This window comes from Aquarana catesbeiana, linkage group LG01 (assembly GCF_042186555.1).
Source record: "Aquarana catesbeiana isolate 2022-GZ linkage group LG01, ASM4218655v1, whole genome shotgun sequence".
Classification (NCBI taxonomy): domain Eukaryota; kingdom Metazoa; phylum Chordata; class Amphibia; order Anura; family Ranidae; genus Aquarana; species Aquarana catesbeiana.
Window position 1 is genome coordinate 59,340,004 of NC_133324.1, and position 14,006 is coordinate 59,354,009.

A 14,006-nucleotide genomic window follows, 5' to 3' on the forward strand; every position below is an offset into this window, starting at 1 on the left:
TGGGTTGAGTTCCTCTGTCTGAATCAGCTTCTTAATGCAAGGGAGGAGGAGCCAAGAGCGTCGGCGGGGGACCCAAGAAGAGGGGGTTTGGGGACGCTCTGTGCAATTTTACTGCACAGAGCAGGTAAGTATAACATGTTTGTTATTAAAAAAAAATAAAAAAAATCCTTTACAAACACTTTAAATAACTCATCTTGTTGCCACTTGAAGATACATTATACTGTGAATATTTGCTTGTCAATATGGATTTATTCCCTTAACTGATTTTGGCTTCTATTAGGTGTTAAAATTGCTCTGTGGATATTAAACTTCTGAGAGGCACTCTGGATGTTCAATTTACCTTTTCAACAGTATCACATAGATGCAATCATATGCCAAAAGCATCCAAAGCACGCTTCTGTGGATAAATATTTTGTATCATTATGATAGCACAGAAAATCCAACATGTCCTCTTAAGTGCTTTCCACCAGACAATGAATGTACATAAAGGCTGTCCGCAATATGAAATGAATATATTGCGATCCTCAAAGACAAAGCTCTCCACCATACCAATTGTGTAAACAGAGAATGGTGAAGAGCTAAATTTGTGAGAGTTGCAAATCCATAAGGATATATATTCTTAACCGCCTCCCGCCCGCCGTATAGACAAATGATGGCAGAGCGGGGCGGCTCTTGTTCTGGGATGACATCATATGACGGCGCCCAGTTTAGCCGCAATCGTGTGCCCGCGGGGGCGCGCTGCACGCCGATCGAGGGCACGTTGTGTCCCTGGAACACGGAGCGACCCCATCTTGACAAAAAGCCGCGGCTCTTTAGCCATGTGATCGCTGTGTCCAATCAGAGCCGATCACATGTAAACAAGCAGATGCTGTTCATCGGCTCTCCTCGCTTCACACTGACAGAGTGTGAGGAGAGTAGAGCCGATCAGAGGCATCTCCTCACAGGGGAGACGTATATAGGTAATCGGGGCACTGATCATCAGTGCCCTGATTACAATTCAGGCCCAACAGTGCCCATCAATGACACCAGACTGTGCCCATCGGTGACACCAGTCTGTGCCCATCAGTGAGGCCAATCTGTGCCCATCAGTGATGCCAATCAGTGCTGCCTTTCAATGCCCATCAGTGCCTGCATATCAGTGCCACATATCAGTGCCGCCCTTCCGTGCCACCTATCATTGCCCATATGTGCTGCCTATTGCCCCGTACACACGGTCGGATTTTCCGACGGAAAATGTGCGATCGGAGCGTGTTGTCGGAAATTCCGACCGTGTGTGGGCTCCATCGGACTTTTTCCATCGGATTTTCCGACACACAAAGTTTGAGAGCAGGCTATAAAATTTTCCGACAACAAAATCCGTTGTCGGAATTTCCAATCGTGTGTACACAAATCCGACGCACAAAGTGCCACGCATGCTCAGAATAAATAAAGAGATGAAAGCTATTGGCTACTGCCCCGTTTATAGTCCCGACGTACGTGTTTTACGTCGCCGCGTTCAGAATGATCGGATTTTCCGACAACTTTGTGTGACCGTGTGTATGCAAGACAAGTTTGAGCCAACATCCGTCGGAAAAAATCCATGGATTTTGTTGTCGGAATGTCCGATCAATGTCCGACCGTGTGTACGGGGCATATCAGTGCTCATCAGTGCTTCATATTAGTGCCTCCTCATCAGTGCCGCCTCATCAGTGCCCATCAGTGCAGCCTCCTCAGCGCACATCAATGAAGGAGAAAAATTACTTATTTACAAAATTGTTTAACCAAAACTAATGCTGGCCTTACAGTTCGAATTTCGTAAGAATTTTCTTTCGAAAACCGTATGAAAGAATTTTCGTACGAATGTCGCACCGTTAGTGGGCTGCAACAACGGTCGATTTTCGTGCGGCAATCAAATTTGAGGAATCGGACATGTTGGAAATTTTTAGAAAAAACGAACGATTTTCTAATCAATGATGGGAGAATCGTGCGAGAAATGTAATAAGAAAAGAAAATTTACGGAGAGAAAAGAAGATTCCCGCCCACGAAAATTCTTTTCTGTAGCAACATCTGGGGAAATTAAAGGCTTGGTCGGCCGAATTTCGAAAATCAATGGTGGCACCATCAGATCACAAAAAAAACAAACGAACTTTCTGATTTTGAAAAGAAAATTTGTTCGAAATTTGACCGTGTATGGCCTGCTTAAGAAAAACTTTTGGGTCTTTTTTAGTTTTTTTAGCAAAAAATAAAAAACCTAGCAGTAATTAAATACTAACAAAAGAAAGCTCTATCTGTGTAAAGAATATTATAAAAAATGTTTTTGAGTACAGTGTAGCATGACTGCACAATTGTCATTCAAAGTGTGACAGCGCTGAAAGCTGAAAATTGGCCCTGGCAGGAAGGGGGTAAAAGTACCCGGTATTGAGGTGGTTAAGTATGACTCCTAAGCAAAGATTATTTGTTCAGTCAAGGAATAATTATTATCGCACATGGTAAAGTGTTGACTCTTTTGTCTTTTTTGTTTGTATGATACCAAAAGGGTGGGCTCTATACATATATCTTATGAACAAGTCTGTGCAGATGTTTTTATATTTTATAGACAGCGGGTAAAATAAGTAAAATTTTCACCACATGCCGGTAACAACGCATGCAATCCATACATACAAAGAGACCATAGGGTGAGTACATGGATTGAAAACTAGCTACAAGGGCGTGTTTAGAGGGTGGTGATAAATGGGGAGTACTCGGAATGGTCAGGGGTGGGTAGTGGGGTCCCACAGGGTTCTGTGCTGGGACCAATCCTATTTATTTTGTTCATAAACGATCTGGAGGATGGGATAAACAGTTCAATCTCTGTATTTGCGGACGGTACTAAGCTAAGCAGGGCAATAACTTCTCCGCAGGATGTGGAAACCTTGCAAAAAGATCTGAACAAATTAATGGGGTGGGCAACTACATGGCAAATGAGGTTCAATGCAGAAAAATGTAAAATTTGTAAAAAAATTGTGTATTTGGGTGGCAAAAATTTGAATGTAATCTATACACTGGGGGGAGAACCTCTGGGGGAATCTAGGATGGAAAAGGACCTGGGGGTCCTAGTAGATGATAGGCTCAGCAATGGCATGCAATGCCAAGCTGCTTCTAACAAAGCAAACAGAATATTGGCATGCTTTAAAAGGGGATTAACTCCATTGATAAAAAGATAATTCTCTGGCTCTACAAGACTCTGGTCCTGTCGCACCTGGAGTATGCTGTCCAGTTCTAGTCACCAGTCCTCAGGAAGGATGTACTGGAAATGGAGCGAGTACAAAGAAGGGCAACAAAGCTAATAAAAGGTCTGGAGGATATTAGTTATGAGGAAAGGTTGCAAGCGCTGGGCTTGTTCTCTCTGGAGAAGAGACGCTTGAGAGGTGATATAATTTCAATTTATAAATACCGTACTGGTGACCCCACAAGAGGTTTAACCTTAAACTACGTAGAAAGTTCTTTACTGTAAGAGAAGCAAAGATGTGGAATTCCCTTCCACAGGCGGTGGTCTCAGCGGGGGCATCGATAATTTCAAAAAACTATTAGCTAAGCACCTGAACGACCACAACATACAGGGATATACAATGTAATACTGACATATAATAACACACATAGGTTGGACTTGTGTCTTTTTTCAACCTCACCTACTATGTAACTATGTAACTATGACACAGAGGAAAAGTATTGAACACACGAAGAAAGGGAGGTGCAAAAAGGCATGGAAAGCCAAGACACCAGCTGAAATCTATGAGTAATTAGAAAGCAATCCTGCCCCTTGTCAGTGCAAATTAATATCAGCTGGTTCAGTCTCAACTGATGGCCTATAAAAAGGTGTCTCATTACCAAGGTGTCATGCAAGAAACATCTCATTAAGGGGAAAAGCAAAGAGCCCTTTGCAACCTTATTGTTGCAAAACATACTGATGGCATTGGTTATAGAAGGATTTCTAAACTTCTAAATGTTCCAGTGAGCACTGTTGGGGCCATAATCCGAAAGTGGAAAGAACATCATTTCACCATAAACAGGCCACGACCAGGTGCTCCTCACAAGATTTCTGAACGAGGAGTGAAAAGAATTATCAGAAGAGTTATCCAAGGACCACTTGTGGAGAGCTTTAGAAAGACCTGGAATTAGCAGGTGCAATTGTTTCAAAGAAAACAATAAGTAATGCACTCACCAGCCATGAGCTGTATGCACGCTCACCACACAAGACTCCATTGCTGAAGAGCATGTTGAAGCTTGTTTAAGGTTTGCTGCACAACATTTAGTCAAGCCTGTGAAATACGGGGAGAATATAGTCTGGTCAAATGAGACCAAAATTTAACTCTTTGGATGCCATAATACAAACCATGTTTGGAGGTCAAATAGCACATCAGCCCAAAAACACCCCTATACCAACAGTGAAGTTTGGAGGTGGGAACATCATGGTGTGGGGCTGTTTTTCAGCAAATGGTACTGGCAAACTTCATATCGTTGAAGGAAGGATGAATGGAAAAATGTACCAAGACATTCTTGATAAAAATCTGCTGCCATCTACCAGAATGATGAGATGAAACGAGGGTGGACATTTCAGCAAGACAACGATTCCAAACACAAAGCCAAGGAAACTCTGGTTTGGTTTCAAAGAAAGAAAATAAAACTGCTAAAATGGCCCAGCCAATCTCCTGACTTGAATCCAATAGAAAATCTACAGAAAGAACTAAAGATCAGAGTTCATAGAAGAGGTCCACGGAACCTTCAAGAACCTTCAAGATTTGTGTGGAAGAATGGGCCAAAATCACACTTGAGCAATGCATACGACTAGTTTCTCCATAAAGGAGAAGCTGAAGCTGTCATTACCAACAAAGGATTTTGTACGAAGTATTAAATACATTTCAGTTAGCATGTTCAATAGTTTTTCCCTGTGTCATTCTATTTTTTTTACACATAACTTCATTTCTGAACTTATGTGTTTTGGTGTCTTTGTATGTATGGATTACATGGGTTGTTATTGACATGTGGTGAACATTTCATCTCAATAGCACCTTTAGAAATATATTTACCTAGAAAAATAGTGACATGTTTATTACTTCTTTTACCCACTGTATATTTTTGTAGATTTTTGAGGCACAACTTACACACTTTTAACAGCGGTATTTATTTTTATTTTATTACAGGTACTTATATAGTTCCATCAATTTACACAGCGCTTTACATATATATATATTGTACACTCCCATCAGTCCCTGCCCTCAAGGAACTCACATCCATACATATACTAGGGCCAATTTAGACAGGAGCCAATCAACCTACCAGCATGCCTTTGGAGTGTGGGAGGAAACCAGAGCACCCGGAGGAAACCCAAACAGGCACAGGGAGAACATACAAATTCCAGGCAAATAGTGTCATGGTTGGAATTCGAACTGATGACCCTAGTGCTATTTAAATTCCATTTGGAATTTTCGGAAGTGATTTAACCACACAGGATATTGGCATAGATAGACCATACAAGGTCAACTACAATATCTAAGTTGGTGGAAGTCTCTGGGTGGTGCGCTGTCTGGGGTGGCCTTACCCCCTAACGGAAGGACCCCTTTACATGTCTTTCTAGGTGTGAGGGTTCCATCTCTCTCCTTGTTGTGCTCCTGAAACTTCTTGTCACCCCTGCTTTGGCTCCTGAGGAAGTAGACTATGTCCAGGAAATGCGTTTAGCCCTGTACCACCAATATGCAGTTTTGCTGAATGGATGTGGTTCGCCATGTTTATAGTGGAAAAGTAAATGGGGTGGAATAACATGTGATGTGGGAGCTCTTATGGAAAAAAGTGTTGCGCTTATCTGTATTTTTGTATTCATGCTTTTAAAGGATTCTATGGAAAGTTTGTATGTTGTGCCTAAAAAAAACAAACAATATTAGTATGTTCTTTTTACCTTTATATTTGTAATTAGGGATGTGGCACATTATAGCCAAACACTCTCATTGCACTATATATGGTGATTGTGTTCTAATGTTTGATAGGTACCTTTTGGACAATATTGCAAATTAATAGAAGCATGTGGTGGTAGCTGTGTAAGCCTTTTTAGCTATATTCTATTTTCTAACAATAAGAACCTGACAGAGTTCCTACTCATTCCCCATCCTATCCAAAACTATAAGGCTACTTTCACACTGGGGCATTGGGGACGTCGGCGGTAAAGCGCCGCTGTTTTTAGCAGAGCTTTACTGCCATTTTTGCGACCATTTTCACCTGCTAGTGGGGCTCTTTTAACCCTCGCTAATGGCCAAAAAAAGGTTAAAAGTGCACTCGGGCTTTCACACTGGAGAGAGAGGATAGGCTCTTTACAGGCGCTATGCAGGTGCTATTTTTAGTGCTATAGCGCCTCTAAAGCGCCTCAGTGTGAAAGTAGCCTAAAGCAAAGATGTCTTAACAGAAGTTCCACCTGGAAGAAAACAATGGGGTTGATTTATCAAAACTGGTGAGTGCAAAATCTGGTGCAGCTCTGCATAGGAACCAATCAGCTTCCAGGTTTTCTTCGTCAAAGCTCAGTTGAACAAGCTGAAGTTAGAAGCTGATTGGCTACCGTGCACATCTGCACCAGATTTTGCACTCTCCAGTTTTAGTTAATCAACCTCAATGTTGGCAGCTTTCGAAAATTCAATAGCTTTTTTCAGCTATTGGGAAATTTCACTTAAAATTTTCAAGTCAATTTTAGTGAATGCATTTCAGTAGCAACATATAGGTCATTGTAGACCATATCGCTGTACAAACACTTGGATATTACTGATTGTTTTCTTATTGTCTTTTTCAGCATATGAGATAGTGACAGTGACAAGTGACCGCGATGATGCTGAGTCAAAAGAGAACATCTGGATTGTATTAGAAGGGAAGAAGGGAAGATCTAAGGAGTTTCTGCTGGAGAACAACTCCAAGAAGAGGAGATTTGCTCGGTATGTACTGACATGGGCAGCATCTACCAGGAGAAATGATGAAAAATATACCTCAGGTGAAGCCTCTCGGAAAGGAATGAGACAAGATTCTTTGCCGGGCTTACAACTGCCTGTAGAGATGTCAGCCTGGTAGAATGGTTTATTGGGTGATAAGGAAGTGGCACCTATTGGGTTGATTTACTAAAACTGGAGAGTGCAAAATCTGGTGCAGCTCTGCCTAGAAAACAATCAGCTTCCAGGTTTTATTGTCAAAGCTTAACCACTTGCCGACTGCCAGCAGTACATTTTGGCCTAAATTTAAATTTTTGAAGAAAGAATTTTTGTTTGCAAAATATTATAACAAAAAACAAAGAAAAACTTGTTTTTTCTCAAAATTTTTAGTTTTTTTTGTTTTTCATTTATATAGCAAAAAGTAAAAAACCCACTGGTGATTAAATACCACCAAAAGAAAGTTTTATTTGAGTGAAAAAAATTATATAAATTTCATTAGGGTACAGTGTTGCATGACCAAGCAATTGCCAGTTAAAGTAGCACAGTGCTCACCATCTCGCAGATCTCTTTCAACCTCAACACACCTAGTCATCCCTCTGCCGCCTCCTATAAGTCTCGATGGTAACATGATATGGTGATGCCCATTGATCCCGAGGAGTGGAGTAAGGCCTGGTCCTACATCACAAAGTGCTCCTTCAACACTGATACATTGGAGGCTGCCTACAAAGTTCTCTTGAGGTGGTATTGGGTTCCGGCCCATATAGCCAGTGTGAATTCATGTTATAGAGATGGATGCTTCAGGGGCTGTGGACATCGAGAGATATTATTCACATCTGTTGGTCTTGTCCTTGATTGACCGGGTTCTGGTCCAGGGTCTTCGGGCTCCTCCAAACCTTATTCCATATATCCGTTGGTAAGGACGCCAAGTTGGCTTTGCGGTGCTGCCCGATTTCGGGCTTGTTTTCGTACCAACAAAAACTGGAGACTTACCTGTTTATCGACGCAAAGAGAGCCATTGCCAGAGCTTGGAAGAATCCCTCTGTTTTGTTTGCTGTGGTGAGGAGCATAATTACCGACCTTATTAATGAGAAAATGTTGAGTATTTTTCATGGCTCCCATGCCAAATTTCTTAAAATTTGGTCTCCTTTGTGGTCTTACGCCCTCCTCACATTGCACCCGACCAGTCTGGGTGCTTCTTAAAGTGATTGTAAAGTCTCGGGTTTTTTTAGTTAAAAAATAGCAAACATGTTATATTTACCTACTCTGTGCAATGGTTTTTCACAGAGCAGCCCAGATCCTCCTCTTCTAGGGTCCCTCGCTTGTGCTCCTGGCCCCTCCCTCCTGTTGAGTGCCCCCACAGCAAGCAGCTTCCTATGGGGGCATCCAAGCCGAGCCAAAACTCCATGTGTCCTTTCAGACGTGGAGCCTTGGCCCTGCCCCGTCCCCTTTCTCTCCTCATTGGCTGACTGACTTTGATTGACAGCAGCAGGAGCCAATGGCGCTGCTGTCACAGCCAATGAGGAGGGGGGTCCCGGGCATCCGAGACACTCTTGAAACATAGCTGCGTCTAGAGAGAACTCAGGTAAGTATTAGAAGGGCTAAGGGGGGCTGCTGCACACAGAAGGCTTTTTATCTTAATACGTAGAATGCATTTCGATGAAAAACCTTCAGCCTTTACAACCACTTTAATTAATGATCTGGCCTAGATCCTAGCTTGCAGGTATCTTACCCACCCCACTTCTCTTCCCTTTGTACCTTCCACTCCCCCCCCCTTCTTTTTTTCTTTTCTCTCCCACTTTCTTTCTCTTTCTATCTGGGCTTCTACCTGTTCTCACCCTCGTCCTTTTCCTGATATGTGCCAGTGCCTTTAGACTTTGATCATTTTCGCGGACCCACGGCCTGTGTGGCAGGGTCATACTGTGATCACTTGCTCTACAAAATAGACCTGTTTTTGGTTGATTCATTAATGTTCTGTGTAATTCTATGTTTTTCACCTGATCCCCCTGCGTGGGTGACCTGTTGATCTGCATCTGTGCATTTCTCAATAAAAAAGATTGTACCAGAAAGTAGCACAGCGCTGAATAGCAACAAATGCCCTAGCAAGGGGGGGGGGGGGGTACAACCATCTGGAGGTCAAGTGGCTAATTGAACAAGCTGCAGTTAGAAGCTGATTGGATACCATGCACAGCTGCACCAGGTTCTGAGTGCTCCAAGTTTAGTAAATCTCCCCCATAGTGTGCTTAAAAATGAGTATGGTTAAGTTGATTAAGGCCATGGCTTGTTGATTTTATTCCCACTAAAAAGGGAGCTATTGAACAGATATGGCAAGTTGTACAAGCATTTAGCTACTGAATAAAGTTAGAAGCTATAAATCCATTATAGAATTCAAGAGAGGAGGCACTATGCAGTGACCACACCAAAGTAATAACAGATAATCAGAATTATGTGTATTTTACATAAAGGCCAAAGCAACTTCTGTTAAAGTAAACATTTGGGCTATGGGTCCATTAGAAGAACAGATGGTTTGTAATGTTGTACAGTAGTTATACTCCAGCATAAAATATAGGATATATCGCTTTTCCTCAGGAACGCAACGGATGTGTTTAAGTTTCCATCAAAGAACGTGGGTGATATTGCAGCAATATGCGTTGGCCATTGTCCTAAGGATGGGAAGAAGTTTTCTCCCAAGCAAGATTTGCACTGGCACGTGAAGGATATCACCGTCACAGAAATGGAACTTGGAAACCAGTAAGTGGATTTTCTTCATAATGTGGACTTGATATGTTCATCACATCAACTAGTACACCGATCAAGCATAAGGAAGACTAATCTTACCAACCGTTATGATAAAACATGCATGTATTTGGGATTATAGTAACACCCAGTATTATTTTAAACCTGAATGCCAAACCTACAAAGCAGAGGCATTACCTAGACCTGTAAAGAAAATATTACCCTTCCTGCCCTTTTCACCACCCTGTTACCTTCAATTGTATGTCAAGGACAGCTTACAGAAAAAAAAAGCATATGCAATACATCTCTACAATATTTGCATATATCCCCATGTTTTCCCCCATTAAAGCGGACCTTAAAAAAAGTACCACTAATCTGCCTGCATATTTGTCCATTATAATAAAAGCTCCTAGAGGACATGAAAAATCGAATTCCTTGCAGAAGAAGTCAGTATCATTGGTAGTAATCACCACGGGTTTACGAAGGGTCATTCCCGCCAGACCAATCTGCTAACATTCTATCAGGAAGTGAGCTGCCATCTAGATGGGATGGGGCTGTGGATGTGGTGTATCTGGATTTTGTATAGGGATTCAATACAGTTCCCCATAAACGCTAAATCTACAAGCTGAGGTCGGCAGGCATGGACCATAAGGTTTGTTCTTGGATAGAAAACTGGTTACGTGTCCAAAGGATGGTGATAAATTACGCATACTCAGACTGGTCGGGAGTGACGGGTGGGGTACCCCGAGGCTCTGTCTTGGGACCAATTCTGTTTAATTTAGGATATAGAAAGTTTACAGAAAGACTTGAACAAACTAATGGATTGGGCAACTACATGGCAAATGAGGTTTAATGTGGAGAAATGTAGGGTAATGCACTTGGGGACTAAAAACATAAACGCAAACTACTCACTAGGGGGAGAACCTCTAGGGCAGTGGTTCTCAACCTGGGGGTCGGGACCCCCTCAGGGGTCGAATGATGATTTGCCAGGGGTCACCGAATCCTGGGCTGTTCCTGAAGCCTGCACCTCTCTCCCAGCCTTTTTGTGGCCGCCCAGCTGGGCTGTTCCTGGAGCCCGCGGCCGCCCACTCAGTTCACAGCATGGCTGGGGGGCAGAAACTAGAGGTCAGCTGACTGGTGAGGAATGTGAAATGGGAGAGGCTGGAGGAAAACCTATCTCCTGATTTCGGCATAGGTGTCACTGCTACGAGACAATGAGTAACACTACCTGTGATTAGAGTTGCCATTAAAAGTCCCCACTACAGTTCTCAGATCAGCGGATGATCTTGATTAAGAACACCTAAGTTGGCTGATCAGAACTCCCCCCAGCCCTGCCACTCATCCCATTCCCCCCCCCCCCCACCAAGGAGCAAGAGAAGGAATAAAAATAGGGAATAAAATAAAGGGAGAGGAAAAGAGGGGGAGGAACAAATAAAAAGGGAGAGAAAGAATAAGAGAAAGAACAAGAAAAACGGCTAGAGAGAGGGATGGGGGAAAAAACAAGAAATTAGGATAGAGATAGATAAAAGGGAAAGAAATGAGAACAAAGAGAAAGAGTGGTACATCCTAAAATGTACCATAAGGGGTTTTAATACTTTACGAGTGGAAGGGACTCACTGAATGTCTATGGGTTAGGGGCGCAAATTACTTGTCTTGCCTTGGGTGCTGACAACCCACACTACGAAAATAATCTTACTGTTAGGGGTCCCCACAACTTAGGAAATTTTATCAAGGGGTCATGGCACTAGAGGGGTTGAGAGCCACTGCTCTAGGGGAATCAAGGATGGAGAAAGATATGGGGGTCCTAGTAGATAACAGACTGAGCAATAGCTTGCAATGTCAAGCTGCAGCTACCAAAGCCGGCAGAATATTAGAATGCATAAAAAAGGGGATATACTCCAGAGATAAAACGATAATCCTGCCACTTTATAAAACTCTGGTCAGGCCACATCTGGAGTATTCCATCCAGTTCTGGTCTCCAGTCCTCAGAAGGGATGTGCTGGAGCTGGAAAGAGTCCAAAGAAGGGCAACGAAATTAATAAGAGGAATTGAAGACCTCAATTACGAGGAACAACTACAAGCACTAAATTTATTGGAGAAGAGACGCTTGAAAGGGGACATGATAGCGATTGATAAATACCTCAATGGTGATCCCAGCGTAGGAAAAAAGGATTCAGTCTCAGAGAGTATAAGAGGATATGGGGCCACACAATGAGATTGGAGGAGAAGCGGTTTAACCTTAAGCTGTGCAGGGGTTTTTTTACTGTCAGGGTGATAAGGATGTGGAACTCTCTTCCACAATTATTGGTGTCAGCAGGAAGTATTGATATTTTTAAGAGACTCTTGGATGTGCATCTTAAAGAACACCATATACAGGGGTATGGGAAATTATTATAGACACACACACATATACACTCATAGGTTGAACTAGATGAACTATTGTCTTTATTCAGCCTTACCTACTATGTAAGAATGTGACTAAAGTTCTGGAAGGCAGTATTTCTAATTATGAAGCTGAGATCAAAAAGACTGGGTAATGACATCAAGCAAGAGACAAGTTTAACACTAACCTTAGAAAGTATAATTTTACTTAAAGAGTAGTGGATGCTTCTAGCAGTGAATGTAAACTTGCTTGGGATAAACATAGGTATATACAAAAAGATTTAAAACAAAAAACAGTAATAAAGCAAAGAACCCCCCCCAAAAATCAAATGTTAACCCAAAAAAGGGCAGATTCGATGGACGTGGTCTTTTCCTGTTATCACTTCTCTGTGTTTCTATGGCTTGTTGTTTGGTCCTTTATAAGGAGTACTGGCTCTAACTCAATGCTTTCCATATCTAGATATATCTTTAACTGCAATGCCAAGGTTCCACTGCGCAACAAAAGAGATGACTACAAAGTCTTTGAGTGTGCCAAGACCATCGAGAGCTTTGCCAGTAAGGCCCGCAGCCTCGTTCCGGTGAAATACGAAGTCATCATAGTCACTGGTTTCGAAAAGGGATCAGGAACAGACGCCAATGTCTCCATCATTATGTTCGGGTCCAATGGAGACTCGGGCAAGCACGCCCTAAAACAGAAGATGAGGAACCTCTTTGAACGAGGAAAGACCAACCGTTTTTATATCGAGACGTTAGACCTGGGCGAGATGAAGAAAGTTCGTGTAGAACATGATAATAGTGGACTCAGCCCCGGCTGGCTGCTGGAGAGGGTCGAGGTCACCAATTCCGCCACCGGAGTGACTACCATTTTTCCATGTGGCAAGTGGCTGGACAAAAAGAGAGGGGACGGTGAGATAGTGAGAGATCTCTACCCAAGATACTAGACCAACCTAAATTATCTGCGCCATCTTGCCATGCCTTTCATAGACAAATTTTACATGTATTTTATACAACGTACTTTTTTTTTTATATACTAAGACGTTAAACACAACCTGTACAGGAACTCCTTTTATGACTTTTGAAGAACAGTCGTATCATAACCTTTCACTGTATTTCAGTACTTCCTGGTAGCGACCTGTCAGCCATTTTGTCACCCCAGATAAAGGCCATAATCCAGCACTTACGTTACCATAGAGCTCAGGAAAACTGAACAAATATATTTTTTCTCCATTGGGTAAAACATTCATGATATAATGTTTAATAAACTGATATATAATTGTGATATTTTTTATTTATTTATTTAATCTTCCTTGGGTTCTGCCTTACAAATGCTTTTGGTCCCATATTGATTTCTAAAGAATCTATAAACAAATAATAAAAATTGCGTGATATAGTAAAAGCCTAGTGTAAAAAGGACAAGTCACCACTGGACTTAAAAGGTAACTCCACTTTCGTGGTAAAAAAATAGTGAATAAAAAAAATAATATAGCATGTACAATTGCAACTCAAGTCATATTGTAATTGAATGTTATTACCACCTTCCGTTCCGACCTATAGCACAGTGACAGCCGGGCGGTGGCTTTAAGATCATATGACCTCCCGTCAGAAAGCACCGCTCGTGGGGCTGCGCAGCTGCGCGATCTGTCACTGGCTGTGTCCACGGGACACAGTTGATGGCTGATCAGAGTACCGGCTCGCTGCCGGTACCATGTGACCATCGTGACCAATCACAACAAGTCACAGGACAGTTGTGTACAATGAATGGCTTTCTTTCATGACATCCATTGTGTACAATTGTGTTGCTAGCTGTGATTGGTCAATTTGATCATATGGTACAGGCAGGGCCAATCACAGCTCATCTGTCCCATGTGATTAGCTTTGACCAATCACAGCTACTCACAACAAAACAAACTGAATGAATCAGTTTCATTCAGTAAAATGCTTGCTTGCTTATAGCAATGTAATTCACTGCTA

General features: G+C 42.2%; 1 protein-coding gene across 2 annotated transcripts in view; it reads left to right on the top strand.

The window, feature by feature from the left end:
- LOXHD1 (lipoxygenase homology PLAT domains 1) overlaps window positions 1–13,272 on the top strand; it is a 359,211-nt gene extending 345,939 nt beyond the window's left edge. For both annotated transcript variants that reach the window (XM_073619032.1, XM_073619042.1), the window contains exons 45-47: window positions 6,791–6,929; window positions 9,507–9,668; window positions 12,496–13,272. In XM_073619032.1, coding sequence (XP_073475133.1) covers window positions 6,791–6,929; window positions 9,507–9,668; window positions 12,496–12,976 — 782 coding nt within the window. In that variant the 3' untranslated portion in view covers window positions 12,977–13,272. The remainder of the gene's footprint in view (window positions 1–6,790; window positions 6,930–9,506; window positions 9,669–12,495) is intronic.
- Window positions 13,273–14,006: the final 734 nt, after the last annotated feature.